We start from the raw sequence: 19,703 nt of genomic DNA on the forward strand, positions 1-19,703 counted from the left end.
AGTAGAATCTTCAATTTGTTTCTGGAACCAATTATCTTTGTTTATTGTCTTAAATCTGATAGTTTACGCATTTTCTAATTGTACCTCTTTATCTGAACATAAGTATATATTAGCTAATTAAGTACAAATGCAAAATTTAAATATAATTCCAACTACTTAAGGTAAAATTGTCAAAATTTTAAGACCCAAAATTCCAGATGTGTGTAGAAAGTTTCTACATATTTAATGCAATAGGTTACAAATGTGAAATTTTAATTAATTTTTGTTACAGTTTGAACACTTTATTTATGGTATTTGAGGTATTGTCCAGAATTTTCAGGACTGGTGGTGCCATCTGGATGTGTCTTAGGAGTCAATGTACAAAATTTCATTCAGGTGGGTGAACACGCTGACCATTTACATCCTTTTATTTGGAGTCGTGTATGTGGTGTGTGGCATCCACGAAAGGAACAAGAAGCGTGCATGACATTTTCTGCATATCTCGGAAATGTGTAATTGTAAACCTGGCAATGATTACACAAGTGTTCAAGGAAGAAAGCATGAGCTATGCACGTGTGTTCAAATGGAATTGGTTCAGGGCCAGTTGGACATCCGGTGAGAATGACGAACAAACAAAGAGCACAGCCCACCATCCCCAGCTGCACAATGCCCAACACTGTTGTCGAAGTTCAACAGCTCATTTGTAAGGATCTACATCGAACCATTCATTACCTTGCTAATAAGGTGGGAATTGTGAATAAATTCTCTCAGGCTATCGACCAGGTCAATTCTGGAAAGGTTTCCAAGCTTCATGAGCTATTTACTGTCACTCTCATCTTCAGGGTAGAAGTGCAGTGCTGAGTGTCAAAATGGTTTATATGAATCTAGAGATGGAGGTTCCTGGTGAAGATGGTGGACCAATCAGGATTGAAGTTCTCCTTTTACCCCATGAGGGAAAGGAGAATCTCAGTTGAAACACAGGGCTTGAACTGGACCTGGCCTGGCTAGCGAGTCAGCTGGCAGTGCAGACGCAGCAGACATGGCTCCTGATTGGTCCGCCATCTTCACCAGGAACCTCCATATCCAGATACATATGAATAGGGTTGACACTCAGCACTGCACTTCTACTCTGAAGATGAGAGTAGAATTGACCTGGTGGATAGCCCAAGGGAAAGCTTCAAGGCTTACTTTGAGGTGGGAATTGGTTATGGAACATGCCATTTGGATTCTGAATTCTGAATTGGGCATGCACTGTGTCAGAGTCAAATTTGTGCTGAGGATCCCGGCAGCTGACCAGAGGCAGCAGCATGTTAACGTCTGTAAGGAGCTGTGTCAGGTTGCCTCCGACGATGCAACATTATTGTCTACAGTTATCGCTGGTGATGAGAACTGGATTTATGGTTACAACTCTGAGACAAAGAAACAATCCTCTTAATGAAAAAGTCCATACACACCAAGACCAAAAAAGTGAGACAGGTGAAGAGGGAAGTCAAGAGCACACTCATCATCATCTGTGACATCAAGGGGATTGTGCACAAAGAATTCGTGCCAGCAGGCCATTCAGTTAATTCCACCTACTACTGTGATGATTTGTGGCAGCTGCATGCAAATGTGCGAAGATGTCACATGAACTTTGGCAACAAAAGAACTGGCTTTTGCACCATGACGATGCACCATCTCCTACTTCCTTGTTATCCTCCACCCATCCTACTACTCGCCTGACTTTTTTCTGTTCCCCAACTGAAGAGATAAAGTTGAAAGGCTGCTAGTTTGACATGACAGAGATGATCCAATCAGAAATGCAGGCAGTACTGTACACCCTCACAGAACACTACTTCCAGGATTCATTAAAAAAAATTGTAGAATCCCTGGAATTGGTGCATATGTGCAGTAGGGGACTGCTTTGAAGGTGATGGCAGCCAACTGGCCCAAGGTGAGTTTTTGACCAGATGGAAGCACTAGTCCTGAAAAGTTGGGATACCACCTCGTACAGTTTAAATATTTGATTTTGATTTGAATTTGAAATTTTGGGTGCATCAACACTAAGGCTATTTTGCACCCGTCACATTATACGGGGTCCAGCCCCTTATCGTTACACATAACTCTATCGTTACATAACTAAAACCATAAAATATTCTGACTTTCGTTAAAAGCCGAGGCTGTAAAGGAGCACTCGGCACAAATAAGGACAAAACACAGGACAACACAAACAAAATTATACTGGCTATGGGGCCAGTCGCCAGAGCCTCGTTAGTTTGCAGTCCAGGGTGTACTATGTGGAAGTGAGGTTAACTATTGGGTGCACTATGTGGAAGGAGCACCCCTTACACCTCAGTTTAAATATTGTAGTAACAAAATTACAAAGAATGCACCAGCGTGAGCTCCTAAAACTACTTTGTTCAGATTCTGGCAGCAGAATTTTATTTGTGGAACGCTACACTTGCTCTACATAGTAGTTACGTCTTTTGTATCAATCTTTGGAGGGAGTAGAAGAGAACATGTTATCCTGTGGTTCATTCTTGGGAATGGGCAATGCTCCAAAATATACTATTTGCAATAGTACTTCCAATCAAGTACTATATCCCATGTTGCTGCTGTACTTGAGCTGTTTACCATTATTCAGAAGCATGCTGGTGTGCTCTAGCATCAAAACAGTTTTCACACAATGGTTCACCTTTTTTCGTGTCAACTTGAATGCTTGAGAGAAAGGGACAAGAAACAATACCAGAACGAAAACAATTGTAACAACCTTTCATTTAGCACACACCTCTTTTTCAACAAGCATGCAGTGTCATCAAAATTCAATAATGAACACTCACTTGTCTCCAATTCACCAAAGACAGTCTAGCAAGTTATGGAAACTGGAAGAGTCTCATTCACTGATGTGTTTTGTCTTTCTAATCGTGGTGGAACACAAAAACATTAATGCGTATTATTATTAATTTATCATAAAAAGAAATAATACCTATACAAAGACAAATCTTGGCCCAATTCTGCTTCTGAAGTTTGCGAATGTTACACTTGCATGTATTGGATTGATTTGTTGTTTTAAGTCCACTTTATGCACAGTAAGGCTAATCGGGACTGGACCTACAGTTTAAAGTGGGATCCGAACCACTATGTGCCTCCACCGGGAATCGAACCCGGGATCCCTTGGTTACAAGGCGACGACGCTACCACTACGCCATCGGGGAGGACACACTTGCATGTATGTAAGTTTAGAAAGTATGTAATGTAGGAACTTCTTGCTTTACTTTTTCCTTAATGTCTGATAACTGTTTATCTCTCTATATATAAAAATGGATGTATGTGTGTATATGGGTTTGTTCCAGCATAACTCTCGAACACCTGGAGCGATTTCAACCAAACTTGGAAACACATATCACTTGCAATCTCGAAAGAAATACTGTGAAATACCCCTCATACCCCTAGACGTGGGGATGGGAGGGGGTGACATGTAAAAATAATCGAAAATGACCAATATTAGTGTGGAATCCATAGTTTTCGGGGTCACTAAGATGAATAGTGACACTCCTAATGCCATTCAACTCCAAGTTCATCACCTATCGGGATGGGGGTGAGAGGGGGTGAAAATTAAAATGTCAAAAATGACCAAGATTAGTAGTGTCCATAGTTTTTGGAGTCGCTAAGCTAATTGGTGACATTCATGATGACCAAACTTGGTAGACATACGACTTACAATCTGGAAAGAAATACTGTGGGGGTAAGACACCCCTGACACCCCTAGGGGTGGGGGTGGGAAGGGGGCGACATGTAAAAATAATCGAAAATGATCAATATTAGTGTGGAATCCATAGTTTTCGGGGTCGAGAATGCCGTTCAACTCCAAGACACCCCTGGCACACCTAGGGGTGGGAGTGACATGTAAAACGACCGATATTAGTGTGGAATCCATAGTTTTCGGGTTGCTAAGATGAATAGTGACACTTCCAATGCCATTCAACTCCAAGACACCCCTGGCACCCTTAGGTGTGGGAGTGGGAAGGGGTGACATGTAAAACGACCGATATTAGTGTGGAATCCACAGTTTTTGGGGTTGCCAAGATGAGTAGTGACACTCCCAATGCAGTTCAACTCCAAAACACCCTTGGCACCCCTAGGAGTGGGGGGTGGGAAGGAGTGAAATGTAAAACGACTGATGTTAGTGTGGAATCCATAGTTTTCGGGGTCGTTAAGATAAATAGTGACACTCCCAATGCCCTTCAATTTATTTATTCTTGCTCTTGGAGGTGGAACTAAGAATGTTGTTCATAAATTGTTGTTAAATTTATATTATAGTGAATTTGTAAATGATATACTTTATAATTTGTATACTGTACTTATACTTTTAAATACCTGTAAATAAAATCAGTTACATTTTACGCTATAGTTAGAATTCATTCAACACCCGGGCAATGCCGGGCAATCAGCTAGTATAATATAAAACACTGTTCCCAATTATAAATATACATACTGAAGTAGAAAAATATGTCATAAAAACAGTTCCAAATCATTAGTGTCAGAGAACATAAAATGATTCAAGTAGGCTCCTTGTTTCACTTAGTGTGTGTGAAAAAGAAAAATAATAATAATAAAAAAAAACAAGATATCACTCTGAGACATTCTCACGTTGACAGCGAAAAATCAGGTGAAGCCAGGGCTGGCTTGGTAGCTCAGCTGGTAGAGCAATGGCACAGTATGCCAGAGACCGAGAAATCAATCCTGATCAAGCCTGCATTTTTCACTGAAATTTCTTCATAGTACATCTCCTGTGGGTGCCAAATCATAAGATCATCCATTCCGCAAAATTAAAATTTAAACTAAACTTGATGGTGCAATAGTCCTATGATGGTCAAATGGTCAGCGTAATAAGTCTAAATGAGATTCTGCTGTTAAAGCAAATAATGCTCCCAAATCCTTTCCCTAGTGGTAACTATAATAATTATATCGATCATAACAATTGATAAATAATATATTATTTGTAATTAATCAACAGCTGTATAAATCAACTTACCAAAGTGTCCAAACTTTCCAAACAAAGTTTAATTCCATGAAGTACATTACTCCCATGGTATGGCAAGCGCCCTGCAAATTTCCACTCTTGTAGCCAATTGCAGCCATTGTTAAAAGCCAAAGACAGGCGCTGAAATGTATCAGCACCGTTGGGAATTGGCAAGCCCCTCGCAAGAGCCTGGAAGATAGCTGCTCTCACAGCACAGTAATTATCGCCTCTTATCCTGCGAACATATTCAAGGCCAAACCTGGATGGAATCTCCGCATAGCCCTGTTGAGAAAGGAAGGGTCAGTCAATAGCTACAACTTCTGCATTGTTAATGCATCTTTAATTCACAGCTTCCATCACACTACCTTCTACATATGTCCTCTCTATTGCTTGACCTCATGTTTCATGTCAACAAAATCGCGCGCTGCGTGCCAAGGGTCCCGGGTTCAGATCCCGCTTAGGCTTGGTTGTTTGTGTATGTCCATTCATCAATTTCATCATTTCATCACTCATCCCCATCTTCCCAAATTAGCCAAGAGGCACAAAACACAAAGTAAAATAAACTAAATCAATCAATCAATCAATGTCAACAAACAGGGGTATTTTGTATTTTGATTAACTTTACATTTCTACCTACTTAAATTAACTGCAATAATGATAATGAATAATGATTAGAAGGGATACACTGCACAATTGACCCTTGTATTTTACCATTTCGGTGTAAGAAAAAAATATGTTCACTCATAGAACTTCATTCGAGCACCTATTTGGCACTGTGCGATGTTCCTGTTCTGAGAAATAATACAAACTTTCTTACATTACTTACCATAGCTCTCTTCTTGTATTAACATTCATGTTATAAACACACAGTATTGCCAGGTCGAACTTTGGTTTTTAACCTGGATATAGATGCTAATTTTCACTAGGATTAAACTTTCTTTATTTTGAGTTTTCATCCGTATTTATGATTTTCATTTTATTTTTGGACTTTTAAGTTTCTATTTTTTAATAGCTGTAAATTATTTTAATTTGTTTTTCTTCAATTTTTTGGGGAAATATATGGTTTTTGGTTATTTAATTGTTCAAGGTTGTCTGATTGTTGTGCAATAAGGGAGACCCTGACTTCACTTGTCTTCCTTATTGCACAAAGTGAAGACAACCTTGCATTGTGATGTTTCTCGAGCAATGGCTACGTTGTTAGGTTAGGTTCTCTTAGCATAAATACACTGTAAATGTATTATTTATGATAAGATAACTAAACCTAAGAACCCATACATAACAAATTAGGCATTTAACTTACATATTCACGCAAATTACGCTCATTATGTTTCATTTTTAATGGAGGTTCCTCAAACTTAAAACTGTGTTTCTTTCCACTTCCAATCATTTCCTCACCATAAATCCTACACTTCTGGAACCCTTGAGTCATACCCTTTCCAACGATGTATCATATATTTGTATTAGGAACGGTCGATTGGACATCCTTACCATTAGAAGAAAATGAAGACTGAATAAAAACAATCAAACATCCATGCCCTGGTTGGGACTCAAAGAACCAAGAACCTTCAGTGGTAATAGAAAAATGTTCCGTAGCATCTTTTAACTAATAAATAAATACAAGAATTTCATCAGCATTAAACATTTTATTTACTTTATTGGTTTTGAATAAAATTCATATCAATTGTATTCCTAATAAATGAAATGTTGCTCACCTTTATCATGATGTCAGTTTTATTTGAGTCTCCATGCCATTCTTGCAATGCATATTGAAGAATTTTCACTTTTTCTCCGATGTTCTGAACTATTTGTGTATTTGTATTTACAGGTAGTCTAGGAAGTTGGGGAGGAATATCTGTTGCTGGAGTTGATTGTTCACTGGCACTACTTGATAGTGCCATGCCAGTTGGTTCTTCCCAGCTATTAGAACAAAATTGTAAATTAATTGCAGGCATGTTCTCTGGGCGCATTACATAGATCAACTACAGAAAATTTAAATGTTCTTTCTTGAAGTTTGGATGTTATAACTAATAAAAATATGATAACTTTATAGGTATTGATTAACACAGTCATCTACAAACAGAATGCAATTAGAATACTATACAAAATAGAAAATGACAAGACAACATTTAAATCCTTTTGTCTTGAAGAGGTTGGAATTTAAAACAAGACCCATGATGGTTGAAACCTGTGAAGAGGTTATGGCTAATATAGATTTTGGAAAGGTAAACATTTGGTTTGTTTGCCCATGATAACTTTGTGTGGGAGCACTGAAAGCTGATATGGAGATATTGCCAAAAACTTCTAATACTAGCGATGAGACAATCAGAACAGCTAAGAACTTACAGACTCGTATCAGCCATCTCCTGTGGTGAAGGCAATTGAGAAGGTCGCTGACACTCAACTCCTGCATCCCATTCCATGTACCCTGACTCCTCTGAGCTCCAGCAGGTCCATGGTTGAACACAATGGTCTTTGGAAGGTGCACCTTCATTATTGTGCTGATAGGAAGACTGCATTGAGATGCTGGAGTCAGCCATTGCTGTGTCATACGCACTAGTTTCCAGTTTGCAAGACCTGAAAAAATGCCAGTACCAAAATTGTTACTAACCATATTCATTACAAGATAAAGGTAGTTATCACAAATGTTATTTATTTAATTATTTTACTGAAATTGCAGTACAGCAGAAGCAATTTTAAACCAGATAAAAAACAATAGTAAAAACAGTAAAGTAGTACTAAAATAAGAAAAAACAAGACAAAACAAAACAGTACCAAGATAAACAGAGATCAGTTTCACAATCACATTACCTATGTACAATTTTTTGTAAGTTGATGATAAAAGACTAATAACAGCTAAAAATATCTATTTGGTTTGAGATGTTGTTAAACTGATTAGGAAGCCTATGGAGTAAAGAACAAACGTTGTATGAGTGAGAACCTGGGAGATGAAGTGTGGAAAGTTTCGTTGCTCCATGTTTTATGTCCAGAAAACCTGAAGGAGAGTTAGTAGAGTGGGATGATACACCTCAAGTTACCATTTATGACCTTACATAGAAATTTCATACCTGCAATGTATCTACATGCTTCTGGGGATATTAATATGTAAATTTTGAGCAGATCACTCTTGAATAGGTGTCTAGGAGCTGGTACTATAAATTGAATGATGGAGAGGAAAAAGCTGAGAACACTGTCGATCTTGGAGGTATAACAATGGACAGCCATGTTCCAGATGGGTGAACAGTATTCTAGAATGGGACACAAATGTTTTCAAGTACTGATTTCAGGGAACCTATAAGGCCTAGCATACACATTGCTTTTTTTGTGATGGTTGAGATGTGATTTTCAAAAGTGAGTTTTGAATCTATAAGGATACCAAGATCTATGTAGAAGAAGGCCATTAAGTGTATATTTACTTTCAGGAATGTTAAATTAAACTAAATTAACCCTTACTGGGTTATCTAAGTGGGCCATCAATTTGCAAGGAAACATGTCCCCTCTTCTCCCTCAAGGTCGTTGACCCTCGCGTCGGGCATGGGAATGGTTTATTGCTGTCCCAACCAGATCTGACAGTGAATGGGGGGGGGGGAAGGTTGCAAGTGGTGTCGAGTTCCCAAGATTCTTTCAGTTTTCCACAAGATTCAGGCATTCCAAAGATTTGGAAGTTTTGCACCAATCTGGCCAAGTGGCGCGTGAGCAAAGCTTGCTTCACTGTTTTTCTGGTGTTTGGATGAGGTGGTTGAAGTTTGAAAATAAGTCACGGGTTTTGGAGGGATTTTATTTATTGGTATTCATGCATGCGGAAGGTGAAATGCGATTAATACAGTGAAAGGTATAGTGCTAGTCTTGGAAGCAACCTCACATTACTTCAAAGGAAGTTCCGAAAGATCAGTTTTCCCTCTTACAACCACATGTCAGGTCCACGTGGAGCCCAGTAAATCTTCCCCTAAAACCATTTCCATCAATAGTGTCCATCCAAGAACTGACCATATCCTGCCTACTCCATGTGGAGTAAATGAGATGTTGCCAATTCAGTTTCTTAAAAAAATTCTTAACGTGAAGTTGCAGGTTTGTTATATTTGCTAGCTTGTGTTACTGTGTTGTGCTATTGTTTTTTTTACACAATGTGGAGACCTTGGGAGTGTAACATTGCAGTGAATGAAGAACTTCCTCTTAATCCACCCCAGCCAAATGCCCCACCACCTCTCGTTAATCCTCCCCTTGACCAACATCCCATCAACAATACCCCTGCTTGTAATGGCACCCGAACCCTCAGTAAGCAGAGCCAGAAAATGATTTGCAATGCATATGAATATAAAAAAAAAGGTAAAAAAAAAAAAAGGTAAAAAAAAAGGTAAAGTGTTCCCCTGTGCTTAGCACCATGCCATGAAGGCGTATAGGGGGTGTGGGGGTAACGCCCCACACTTTCTTGATCCGGTCGTGAGTGGGGGTGATGTGATCAGCATCATGCCCCTGACCACCTTTACCCCCCAGGGTTTCCCCCAGGCACGCATGTTATTCGACGCTGGATAGGCACCGGGGCCGCTTCCACCGTTAGAAAAGTTCCCGGATTTGAACCGGCCGGGGATCGAACCCGGGACCTTTAGCATATGAATATGTGGTTGGAAATAATTTAGGGAGAGGAGCAGTTGCTGAAACAGCAAAAATTCTTATGCTAAACAGGTCTACAGTTAGGAAAAGTGGTGACAAGGGGAACTCGTATGAAAAGAAAAAAACAACAGGAAACAAAAACCAAAGGTTTGGAAAAGTAGACAGTTTTTGCTGTGGAGTAGTTCATCATGAACTTTATCGATTTTACTCTCAAGGCAAGTCACCCACGGTAAAGGAACTATTAATGCATGTAAAAGAAGCATGCGAGTTTCCTTACCAAGAGAGACGTGTGTGTCGAATGCTTGTCAACATGGGTTTCCGGTTCAGTGTTTTAAACAAAAGGCAGGTAATCATGGAATCTGTAAGAATAGTGACTTGGTGATACAAATATCTGGCGACTCTCCAAAAATTTAGGTCAAAGGGCTACAGGGTGATTTATCTTGACGAGACATGGTATGACACTCATGATGTCAGCAAAATAGGATGGGATAATTGTTCTTGGTCTTGAGCACTCGGTGCCCCTGTATCACATGGCAAGCGTATTATGGTGCTACATGCCAGAGTCAAAGAAGCTTGGGTACCAAATTGTTTATATTTTATCAGCCAAAAACATTGGTGATGCAAAGGTTGACAGCAATGACGATATGAATTCAGCGATTTTTGAAAAGTGGTTCCAAGACTGTTTACTGGAAAAAATCCCAAAAAACAAAAAATGTGTTATTATTCTTGATAATGCAAGCTACCATTCCCAGTTGAAAGTAAAAATCCCAACAATGTCTACAACGCGAGCAGACTTTATATCGTTCATGTATAAAAACAACATAAATGTCCCAAACCTGACACCCACAAAATCTGTACTACTGGGATTCATAAAAGAAGCTAACATGGAAAAAAAAATTGTGATCGATGAGCTTGCTGCATCCCAAGGACATGTTGTTCTTAGACTTCCGCGTTATCATTGAGTTTTCAATCCACCAGATACGCGTCCGGTCAGCTTTCTCTGGGGTTGTGTCAAAGATGCCAAACTGGCACTGCCTCCAAGACTTTAGCTATATGTGTAGTCAGTGCTATGAACAATGTATTGACTGAAATGTGTCGTGCAGTGGAAATGAGTGCAATGAGGGAATTTGTGGTGAAGAAAATTAATTTATTCCGAACAACTTTCAGAAGGAATACAAAAAAAAAAATCATAAGACTCAAAAAAATCTGGTGCTGGAGCTGATTACATTTACAAGCCCCTCTCTGGTATTTTCATGTATATTACCAGAGGGTGCTGCAATGGGATGACGGAACCCATAGACACAGTGGTGTAGGCAGGGGAGCTCACCTGGCTCAAGCCCCCCACCCCCATTATCAACAAAATTTTCGATTTTAAATTATAGAGAGACGATCAGATACAAGTGCGACACATTATATGATTTTTCTCTTTATATTCCATTAATTGTCTGAGGACTAAGTCTCATATTTAAACTGAAATCTGGGCATCAATACATTGCGAGTTGACACTTGGATGCTTGGCCATAGCATCCCTGTTTATGGAATGTGTGGAGTAGTCACAGTGCATGGAAGGAAGGTGGGTAGAATTTTGCTGTACTCTTGGAATTCCACGGTCAGCTGGCCTCGGTATTTACTACATTAACAGGAAATCTTACTGCCCTAGGTTATTTCTGGGTTTGGAAAGTAGGGGAAACAGGGATTTGAAGACAAGAGAATGCGGTTAGTGTCTGGTCGGTGGAGGTTCTCAATAGATTCACTTTCCAAAGACGGGAGACTGGATTTTGTTTTATAACCTATGGTGAGTCTAAATTCATTTTAAATTTCATTGCATTAAGGGGCAAATTGATTAATTATGTTCCCCAAATTGCCCCCCCCCCCCCCACCACCACCTTTCCCCCTTTTGAAATTTCTGGCCATGCCACTGTGTCTCTTAATTTTACGTGCAAGTTTGTTAAGTATTTTCCAAACAAACACTGCCCCCCCCCCCATTTAAAAATTCTGGCTACGCTACTGCATAGACACAGCTTGACAGAGCAAGGAGAACACCCCCCCACCCCACACACACAAATGTTCATGTTTATTAAAATGTACAATGGTAGAAGGATTTTTAAAAACCTCTTGGAACCTAATGTTCATGTCCCAAATTTAGGCACAGAGTTACGCTGGTGCGGGAACCTAAAGGAGAAATTATGTTATTTTGACTAAATGGATGGGCAACAAATAATCAGCATTTAATCCAATATTTGAATCTAGGATTTCAGACTGCAAAAGTTGATATATGGTGTCATGAAGCTCGTCATACTGTGCTACACCATGCAAATATCCATCCCTCATATGGTATTCAAACCCAGTACTAGTAAGATCGCAAGATACTAGTTTGCTTGTCTATTTGAATGACTATAACAGGACTAGAAAAATATGTGAATGCGAAAATAATGAACCCACTTTCAAATATTCTGTTCTCAGAACAGAATAAATTGCATGGCATGTTTCCGAGATTATTCGTCCAATTTTTGTGGTGCAATGATGTACGATTAATTAAATTATTATCATATTCTTCTTCTTCTTCCTCTTTCCCCTTTTGCCTTGTAGTGTCGGGATTACTATATTATTATTATTATTCTGAGACAGTTGGTTCAGACCCCCCCCCCAAAAAAAATATATATATATATTTCTAGATACGTACTTTGTCCGTGTGTAAACAGTTTCTATAATTTTCTCGGTCGTTCAGCTTTAAAGTCAATCAGCAAATTTGTATGGCTGTATGTACAACTCTCATTACCAAAAACCAGACTCTATACCTTCTTTTACTTTTTAAAAGCCACTATCTAAAATAACATCGGAACAATCAGCTCTGTGTTTTGAAAGGGCAGGAGCCAGATATTGCCATGAGAAATTGACAGAATGCAATGGATGAGCAAAGACAAGAGAAAACAATGAAAAATGAATGGCCTTGATTTTCCAGCTGCAAGTGTGCAACTATTTGACACCAGCTTTTGCAAATCACAATGGGCTGGGGGAATTTCCCTCTCGTTTTCTTTGTCTCTCCGGTATGACGTAACGTGTGTGGTCAAAAGCGATCGCGCAAATTGATCAATTGGAAACGACTGGGCTGCGATCGCTTTCAAGGTAAATAATAATTTTAGCATACACACTTCACGCCACAAACATTTATCCTCTTGTGTCGTACTTCCTGCACCGTGCTGCGAGAGTTTACGGGAAGCAAGCACAAGAAGCTCGAGACAAAAAGGGAGACCCTGGAATAAACAAACTTATGAACTATACACAGTTATGCAATAGTTTCGAAAGGGATTCGCCAGCGGATAGCAGTGCTTGCCTTCTCCGCTGTAATCTATGTTCTCTGGTTACGTTCTCCCGACGTAATATCCTTTCTCCTTTTCCAACGTTGCCAAACGCGTACTCCAATAATTGTCCTTTAATATTAACTTCAATTGGGTTTTCAACCACTCCCACCTTTTTTTGTAAATCTTACTCTTTTAGTGCATGTAATCAAGGCAAAATTAAATGATCTCCGCAATTCAATTTTAACATATATATTATATATATTCAAAGTTCTGAAACAATACACTTTGTGAGTATGCACAATATCCAACACTTAAAGTTGGGAAACGATTTTAACAATCAGCGTAACTTTAACAATAACCTGCGCGTCCTGCGCGCTATTTTAATCTTCTCGCACAACTTCCAATCTTTTGTTAACAAATCATGAGCATGCTCCTAAAATACAGTGTAAATCACAACCTTATTCTTTGATGGAGCGAGACACCACGAATAGTTGGCGTGTACCTATACGTGTCTGTAAATTACCTTAAAAGTACAATTTGCAAAAGTACAGCGTATCCGCTATTTCATTTGTTTAAAGCCAAAAATGCCTTTTTTTTATACTTAATCAAATGCCTCTCTTTCTAATGAAAGCTGCATTTATTGAACATACGGTTCTGGCTTTGCCTGATTTTACAAAGGAGTTTGTTCTTCAAACGGATGCTTCCAGTTTGGCACTGGGTGCTACCTTAAACCAACGTGAAGTGGATGGCTCCTTGCGTCCCATTGCATTCGCATCGCGAAAGCGTACGACTTTGGAACGTAAACAATCCATATATGAAGCGGAGTGTTGTGCTGTGGTGTTTGGCTTCAAGAAATTTGAAACATATTTAACTTCTAAACACTTTGTTCTACAAACAGATAATCAGGCTTTGTCTTGGTTGTTAAAACACCCTGAACAATTTGGTAAGTTTGGTCGATGGCTTTTGTATTTGTCTCGTTTCTCTTACCATGTAGAACACATTTCTTCTGCTAAAAACCCGGTGGCCGACTGTCTTTCACGCATGCATTCTTCTGATGATTTTGTGGTAACATCTCCGTCTTATACCAGCTTGGCTTGCGCGGCCCCCAAATTCAATATCATTCCCTTCAATAAATCAGATATTGCGGTTCTGCAAAGCCAGGATCCAGATTTGTCTCTTATTATTACGCAGTTGAAGGATAATCAACAGGTTAAGCATTATCATTTGCATCAGGATCTGTTGATTTGGCAGCCGCCTCGCTCTACTTCTTCTTTAGTTGTTGTTCCTCACGTGCTTCGACATTTATTATGTCGTTATTATCATGACACTCCTGTTGGTGGGGCGCATTTAGGCGTCAATAAAACCATCAAGAAAATAGCGACGCTTTTCTGGTGGCCTACTTATTTCTCTGATATCCGTAAATATGTCCGTTCATGTGACATTTGTCAGAGGGCCAAACTAGCTGTCCGTAAACCTCCTGGCCTTTTATCTTCTGAGGTTATACGACACCCTTGGCGTCGATTATATATCGATTTGGTTGGTCCTCTTGTTCGTTCCACTAAGGGTAATGTGTACATTTTGGTGGTGGTGGATGCCTTTTCCAAGTGGGTGTCTCTGTTTCCGCTCAGGTCGGCTACATCCCATCATATTATTGACAAGCTGCGCACCTTGTTTTTGTTGTTTGGTGCTCCATGTGAGTTGGTCTCGGATAATGCTTCTTATTTTCGTTCTAACCTCTTTAATAATTTTCTATTCGAGTCCAATATCCGTCATATTTACACTAGTGCTTATTACCCCAATCCTTCGTTAGCGGAGAGATTCATACGGAACCTTAAGGCTTCATTAATTTGTTACCATTCCAAGGATCATTCCAAATGGGACACTCATCTGGAAAGCATAGCTTTTGCCTTCAATACCGCCCAGCACGATAGCACCCTCCCGGTCGAAACACCTCGATGTCTGACAAAATTCAACTCGCTCCTGACTGAAACATATCTGCTACGTTGTCATTCCTATGCATGCACGAAAAAGGCTACGCCGAATTGTAAAGTGAGTTGTAACGCTGAACCATTTTCCAAAAGAGCACCAGTAGTATCTCACGTCCTCGTAGGAGTAAAAACATAGAAAAGAAAAAAAAACCAGGAATCAAAAACTAGAAAAGAAGGAAGGAAGAAATAAGAAATAGGAAAGAAGAGGAGGAAATTACTACAACAAGGAAAAGGAAGGTAGCACTATTACAAAGATGCAAAAGGCAGATATAATGATAGGATACACAACATACAGAATCAAAATTCAAGAGAGCATAGTGATCAGTAGTAACAAACACCATTACACAGAATGAATAAAATCATTCATAAATACACAAAAAGCCTTAATTTTAAAAATAATACCTGAGTGTAGAACAATAACTTTGGGAACAAAATACACGATATATATATATATAGGTATCTAAGAAAAAGAGCTAGGATATACATCGGGGGAACCAAGCACTACCACTTAAGAATATCAAAGCCAATTATGAACCGAAAGGGGAGCTCTAAGAAGGACGAGGAGAAGATTGAAGCGTAACAGCAACATCTGAATCCGCTAAATCGATCGATTGAGGAACAGTCTCCTCGTCACGAATAACATACGGCTTGACATGGGAGACATGAACCTTACGGACGATTTGCTGAGTGTCGGGGTCGACCAGCATGGCGGTAACCGGACCCAGCATTTTAAACACCTGGGCCGGACCCAACCAACGCTCTTGAAGCTTGGAAGATATGTGAAGCAAGGCATTGCTATGGGGAAAGGTTCGATAAAGTACCATATCACCTGGTTTCAAGGAAACCTGGGATCTGGAAGGATCATATTTAAGTTGGCGAGAACGCCAAGACTTTAAAAGATGTTGGTAGGCCTCTCCCCAGCGCTGTGCCCGCTCCGGCGAAGGAGGAGCCGCCAATTCGGAATCAGTTTGTAACTCCCAAAAAAAATTCATCGGGCCGTCTATGTCTCGACCCAAAATAATTTTAGATGGAGATGTATGAGTGCTATCGTGCTGGGCGGTATTGAAGGCAAAAGCTATGCTTTCCAGATGAGTGTCCCATTTGGAATGATCCTTGGAATGGTAACAAATTAATGAAGCCTTAAGGTTCCGTATGAATCTCTCCGCTAACGAAGGATTGGGGTAATAAGCACTAGTGTAAATATGACGGATATTGGACTCGAATAGAAAATTATTAAAGAGGTTAGAACGAAAATAAGAAGCATTATCCGAGACCAACTCACATGGAGCACCAAACAACAAAAACAAGGTGCGTAGCTTGTCAATAATATGATGGGATGTAGCCGACCTGAGCGGAAACAGAGACACCCACTTGGAAAAGGCATCCACCACCACCAAAATGTACACATTACCCTTAGTGGAACGAACAAGAGGACCAACCAAATCGATATATAATCGACGCCAAGGGTGTCGTATAACCTCAGAAGATAAAAGGCCAGGAGGTTTACGGACAGCTAGTTTGGCCCGCTGACAAATGTCACATGAACGGACATATTTGCGGATATCAGAGAAATAAGTAGGCCACCAGAAAAGCGTCGCTATTTTCTTGATGGTTTTATTGACGCCTAAATGCGCACCACCAACAGGAGTGTCATGATAATAACGACATAATAAATGTCGAAGCACGTGAGGAACAACAACTAAAGAAGAAGTAGAGCGAGGCGGCTGCCAAATCAACAGATCCTGATGCAAATGATAATGCTTAACCTGTTGATTATCCTTCAACTGCGTAATAATAAGAGACAAATCTGGATCCTGGCTTTGCAGAACCGCAATATCTGATTTATTGAAGGGAATGATATTGAATTTGGGGGCCGCGCAAGCCAAGCTGGTATAAGACGGAGATGTTACCACAAAATCATCAGAAGAATGCATGCGTGAAAGACAGTCGGCCACCGGGTTTTTAGCAGAAGAAATGTGTTCTACATGGTAAGAGAAACGAGACAAATACAAAAGCCATCGACCAAACTTACCAAATTGTTCAGGGTGTTTTAACAACCAAGACAAAGCCTGATTATCTGTTTGTAGAACAAAGTGTTTAGAAGTTAAATATGTTTCAAATTTCTTGAAGCCAAACACCACAGCACAACACTCCGCTTCATATATGGATTGTTTACGTTCCAAAGTCGTACGCTTTCGCGATGCGAATGCAATGGGACGCAAGGAGCCATCCACTTCACGTTGGTTTAAGGTAGCACCCAGTGCCAAACTGGAAGCATCCGTTTGAAGAACAAACTCCTTTGTAAAATCAGGCAAAGCCAGAACCGTATGTTCAATAAATGCAGCTTTCAAATTGTCAAAACGAATTTGATCCTCGGCAGTCCACACAAAGGTAGTGTCTTTCTTCCGCTTGTCTGTCAGAAAAGACGTACGATCGGCGAATTGGGGAAGAAACCGGGAATAATATGAGAGTAAACCCATGACCTGAGAAACACCCTTCTGGCTTTTAGGAGCCGGAATATCCTGGATGGCTGAAATCCGATCCGGATCCATAACCATCTGGCCCTTACGAACAATATAGCCGAGGTACTTAATTTCTGACGCCATCCAAATAGATTTATCCGGGGTTAACAGTAAGACCAGCCGATCGCAAAACCTGAAGGACCTCTCTAAGATGTTCCATATGCGACGATTCGTCAGGTGAATATATCAATAAATCATCTGCATAGGTCAAAAGGAACTTATATTTAAACTTCCCCAACACCTAATCAAGAACTCTTGACAATATCTGAGTTCCAAGATTGATGCCGAACGGAACACGAGTATATCGATACTGGCCAAAGGAAGTGACAAATGCTGTCAAGTCTTTACTTCTCTCATCTAACCGTATCTGATGGAACGACTGGCAGAGATCCAAACAAGAGAATACCGCCGCTGATTGGAGATGTTGGAACAATAAGTCTATACGCGGTTGTGGAAATTGATCATACGCTATCAGGCGGTTCAGGTTCTTGTATGAGCATACTAGACGGTGAGTACCGTTCTTTTTGGGAACCAGAAAGGCGGGGCTGGAGTAAGATGACCGGCAGGGCTCTATGATGTGCTGAGCCTGCAACTCTTCAATCTGTTTCCTCATTATGTCCGTTTGAACAGGATTAAGTTGGAAGGGTTTTGATCGAAAGGGGATATCTGAAATTACAGGTATCGAAACCGGATCCAAAGTGCAGGTACCAACCTTTTCCGTAACCACATCCTGAAATTGAAGTAACAATGATTGCAAGGATTGGTTATCTAAGTGAACAGGAAGAGAATCGGTAATGACGGACACATGTGAAGCTTCCGGCGAACTCGAGGAGGAACCCGAAAGGGCCTCGGGGATAGGTATCTGAGTAAGTTCAGGGAAAGCGATAGGTACACCCTCCTGATGAAAAGGAAAGGATAAAAGTTGCGTCTCAAAAGAAATGGTCGCCTTGGTATGGACCAAAAAATCCGTGCCCAAAATTACTGAAAAGGGGAGAGCATCCGACACCCAAAAGCGCCATTGCCAAGTAAGTCGGTCGAGTCGCAACGATAGATAACAAAAGGAGGATAAGGAAAACGAATGATTAGTAACATCTCTCAATTCGATGGATTGGTCAGAAAAAATGGGAAAAGAACCTTTAAGGGTATTGAGCAAGGAAGAAGAAATTATAGAAACCGATGCAGCGGTATCCAGTAACGCCAAAACAGGCTGTTGATTGAGGAGCACCCGCATTGTGGGTGTTGAATGACCTTCAAACAAAAATGGATATTCGGCGTGTAACGGAACAGGAGGTGTGTCCACCTGCATTGTGCTAGAAGGCAAATGTAAATTGGAACCGGAATCTGGCTGCGTTAAAGACGCTACCGCGGGCATACATGATTGAACTGAAGGAGGGTCATGGGACGAAGTATCGCAATCCGCGGAATCGTCCACCAAAGGCGAATGAGCCGGGCAGGCCACAATGTCAGGTTGTCGCTGGAGATTCCATTTCAATTCCGACTGCCAGATATTTTGTGCCAAAAGGAGTAAATCCCCAACAGTTTGAGGACAAGAATGCCCCAAAAGTAACGCGCGAGCTGGAAAATTGATACCCTCAATAATCGTGCTTAGCAACTGAGCTTCAGACCATTCGACCGGGAGGGTTTGACAAGCATCAAAAATATCGCGAACGAAGGAATATAAACTTTCTCCGGGTTGCTGCACCCGATGTAAAATCTCATTCTGGAAGGGCAACAATAAGGAATATGGAACCAATCGATTCCAAACCATTAACTTAAATAAATGCCAGGGCAACTTCTGTAAGAGACCTTCCATCCAAATCTCTCGAAGTGGGGGTAAAGTATACTGTAGGGCCCATAACAAAACAGACTCAACATCAAGCAATTCCAAATTAATAATCTTATGGAGTCTAAACATAAAATTAAACAAAAGATGGATATCCCGTCCATGTAACAAAGACAAATCCGTAAAAAGGAATTTGAAGGTATTAAAACGTACAAAGTCACGCACGGGAGTATGTTGCTGGGGTAACAATAAACTACTAACAAAATCCAAAGTTGAAGGTGAGGGTGGAGGTAAAGGGGACGGTGCGTAGGGAGGCGGAATATCAAAGGTCATCTCGCTATCCCAGAAAAAAAAACGAGTGAAATACGTAAACACACAGAAGTAGAACCCCGAAAAATATCTGTAAAAAAGGAAGAATATTCACCGTAACGATGAAAGATCCGAAGAAAAAAAGGGGGGGGGACTGAAGGAAGGAAAAAATTACGTTACAATTGTAACGAAAGGTACAATGTTGGTTGG

The 19,703-nt window shown here is 40.3% G+C and overlaps 1 protein-coding gene across 6 annotated transcripts in view; it reads right to left on the minus strand.

The window, feature by feature from the left end:
• Positions 1 to 19,703, minus strand: part of LOC145984301 (uncharacterized) — a 137,708-nt gene that overhangs the window by 23,597 nt on the left and 94,408 nt on the right. For all 6 annotated transcript variants that reach the window (XM_083117946.1, XM_083117944.1, XM_083117945.1 and 3 more), the window contains 3 exons: positions 7,325 to 7,555; positions 6,694 to 6,898; positions 4,994 to 5,263 (listed from right to left, as the gene is read on the minus strand). In XM_083117946.1, the coding sequence (XP_082974072.1) occupies positions 4,994 to 5,263; positions 6,694 to 6,898; positions 7,325 to 7,555 (706 nt within the window). The remainder of the gene's footprint in view (positions 1 to 4,993; positions 5,264 to 6,693; positions 6,899 to 7,324; positions 7,556 to 19,703) is intronic.

The sequence above is a fragment of the Lepisma saccharinum genome, chromosome 2 (assembly GCF_977018435.1).
Source record: "Lepisma saccharinum chromosome 2, izLepSacc3.1, whole genome shotgun sequence".
Taxonomy (NCBI): domain Eukaryota; kingdom Metazoa; phylum Arthropoda; class Insecta; order Zygentoma; family Lepismatidae; genus Lepisma; species Lepisma saccharinum.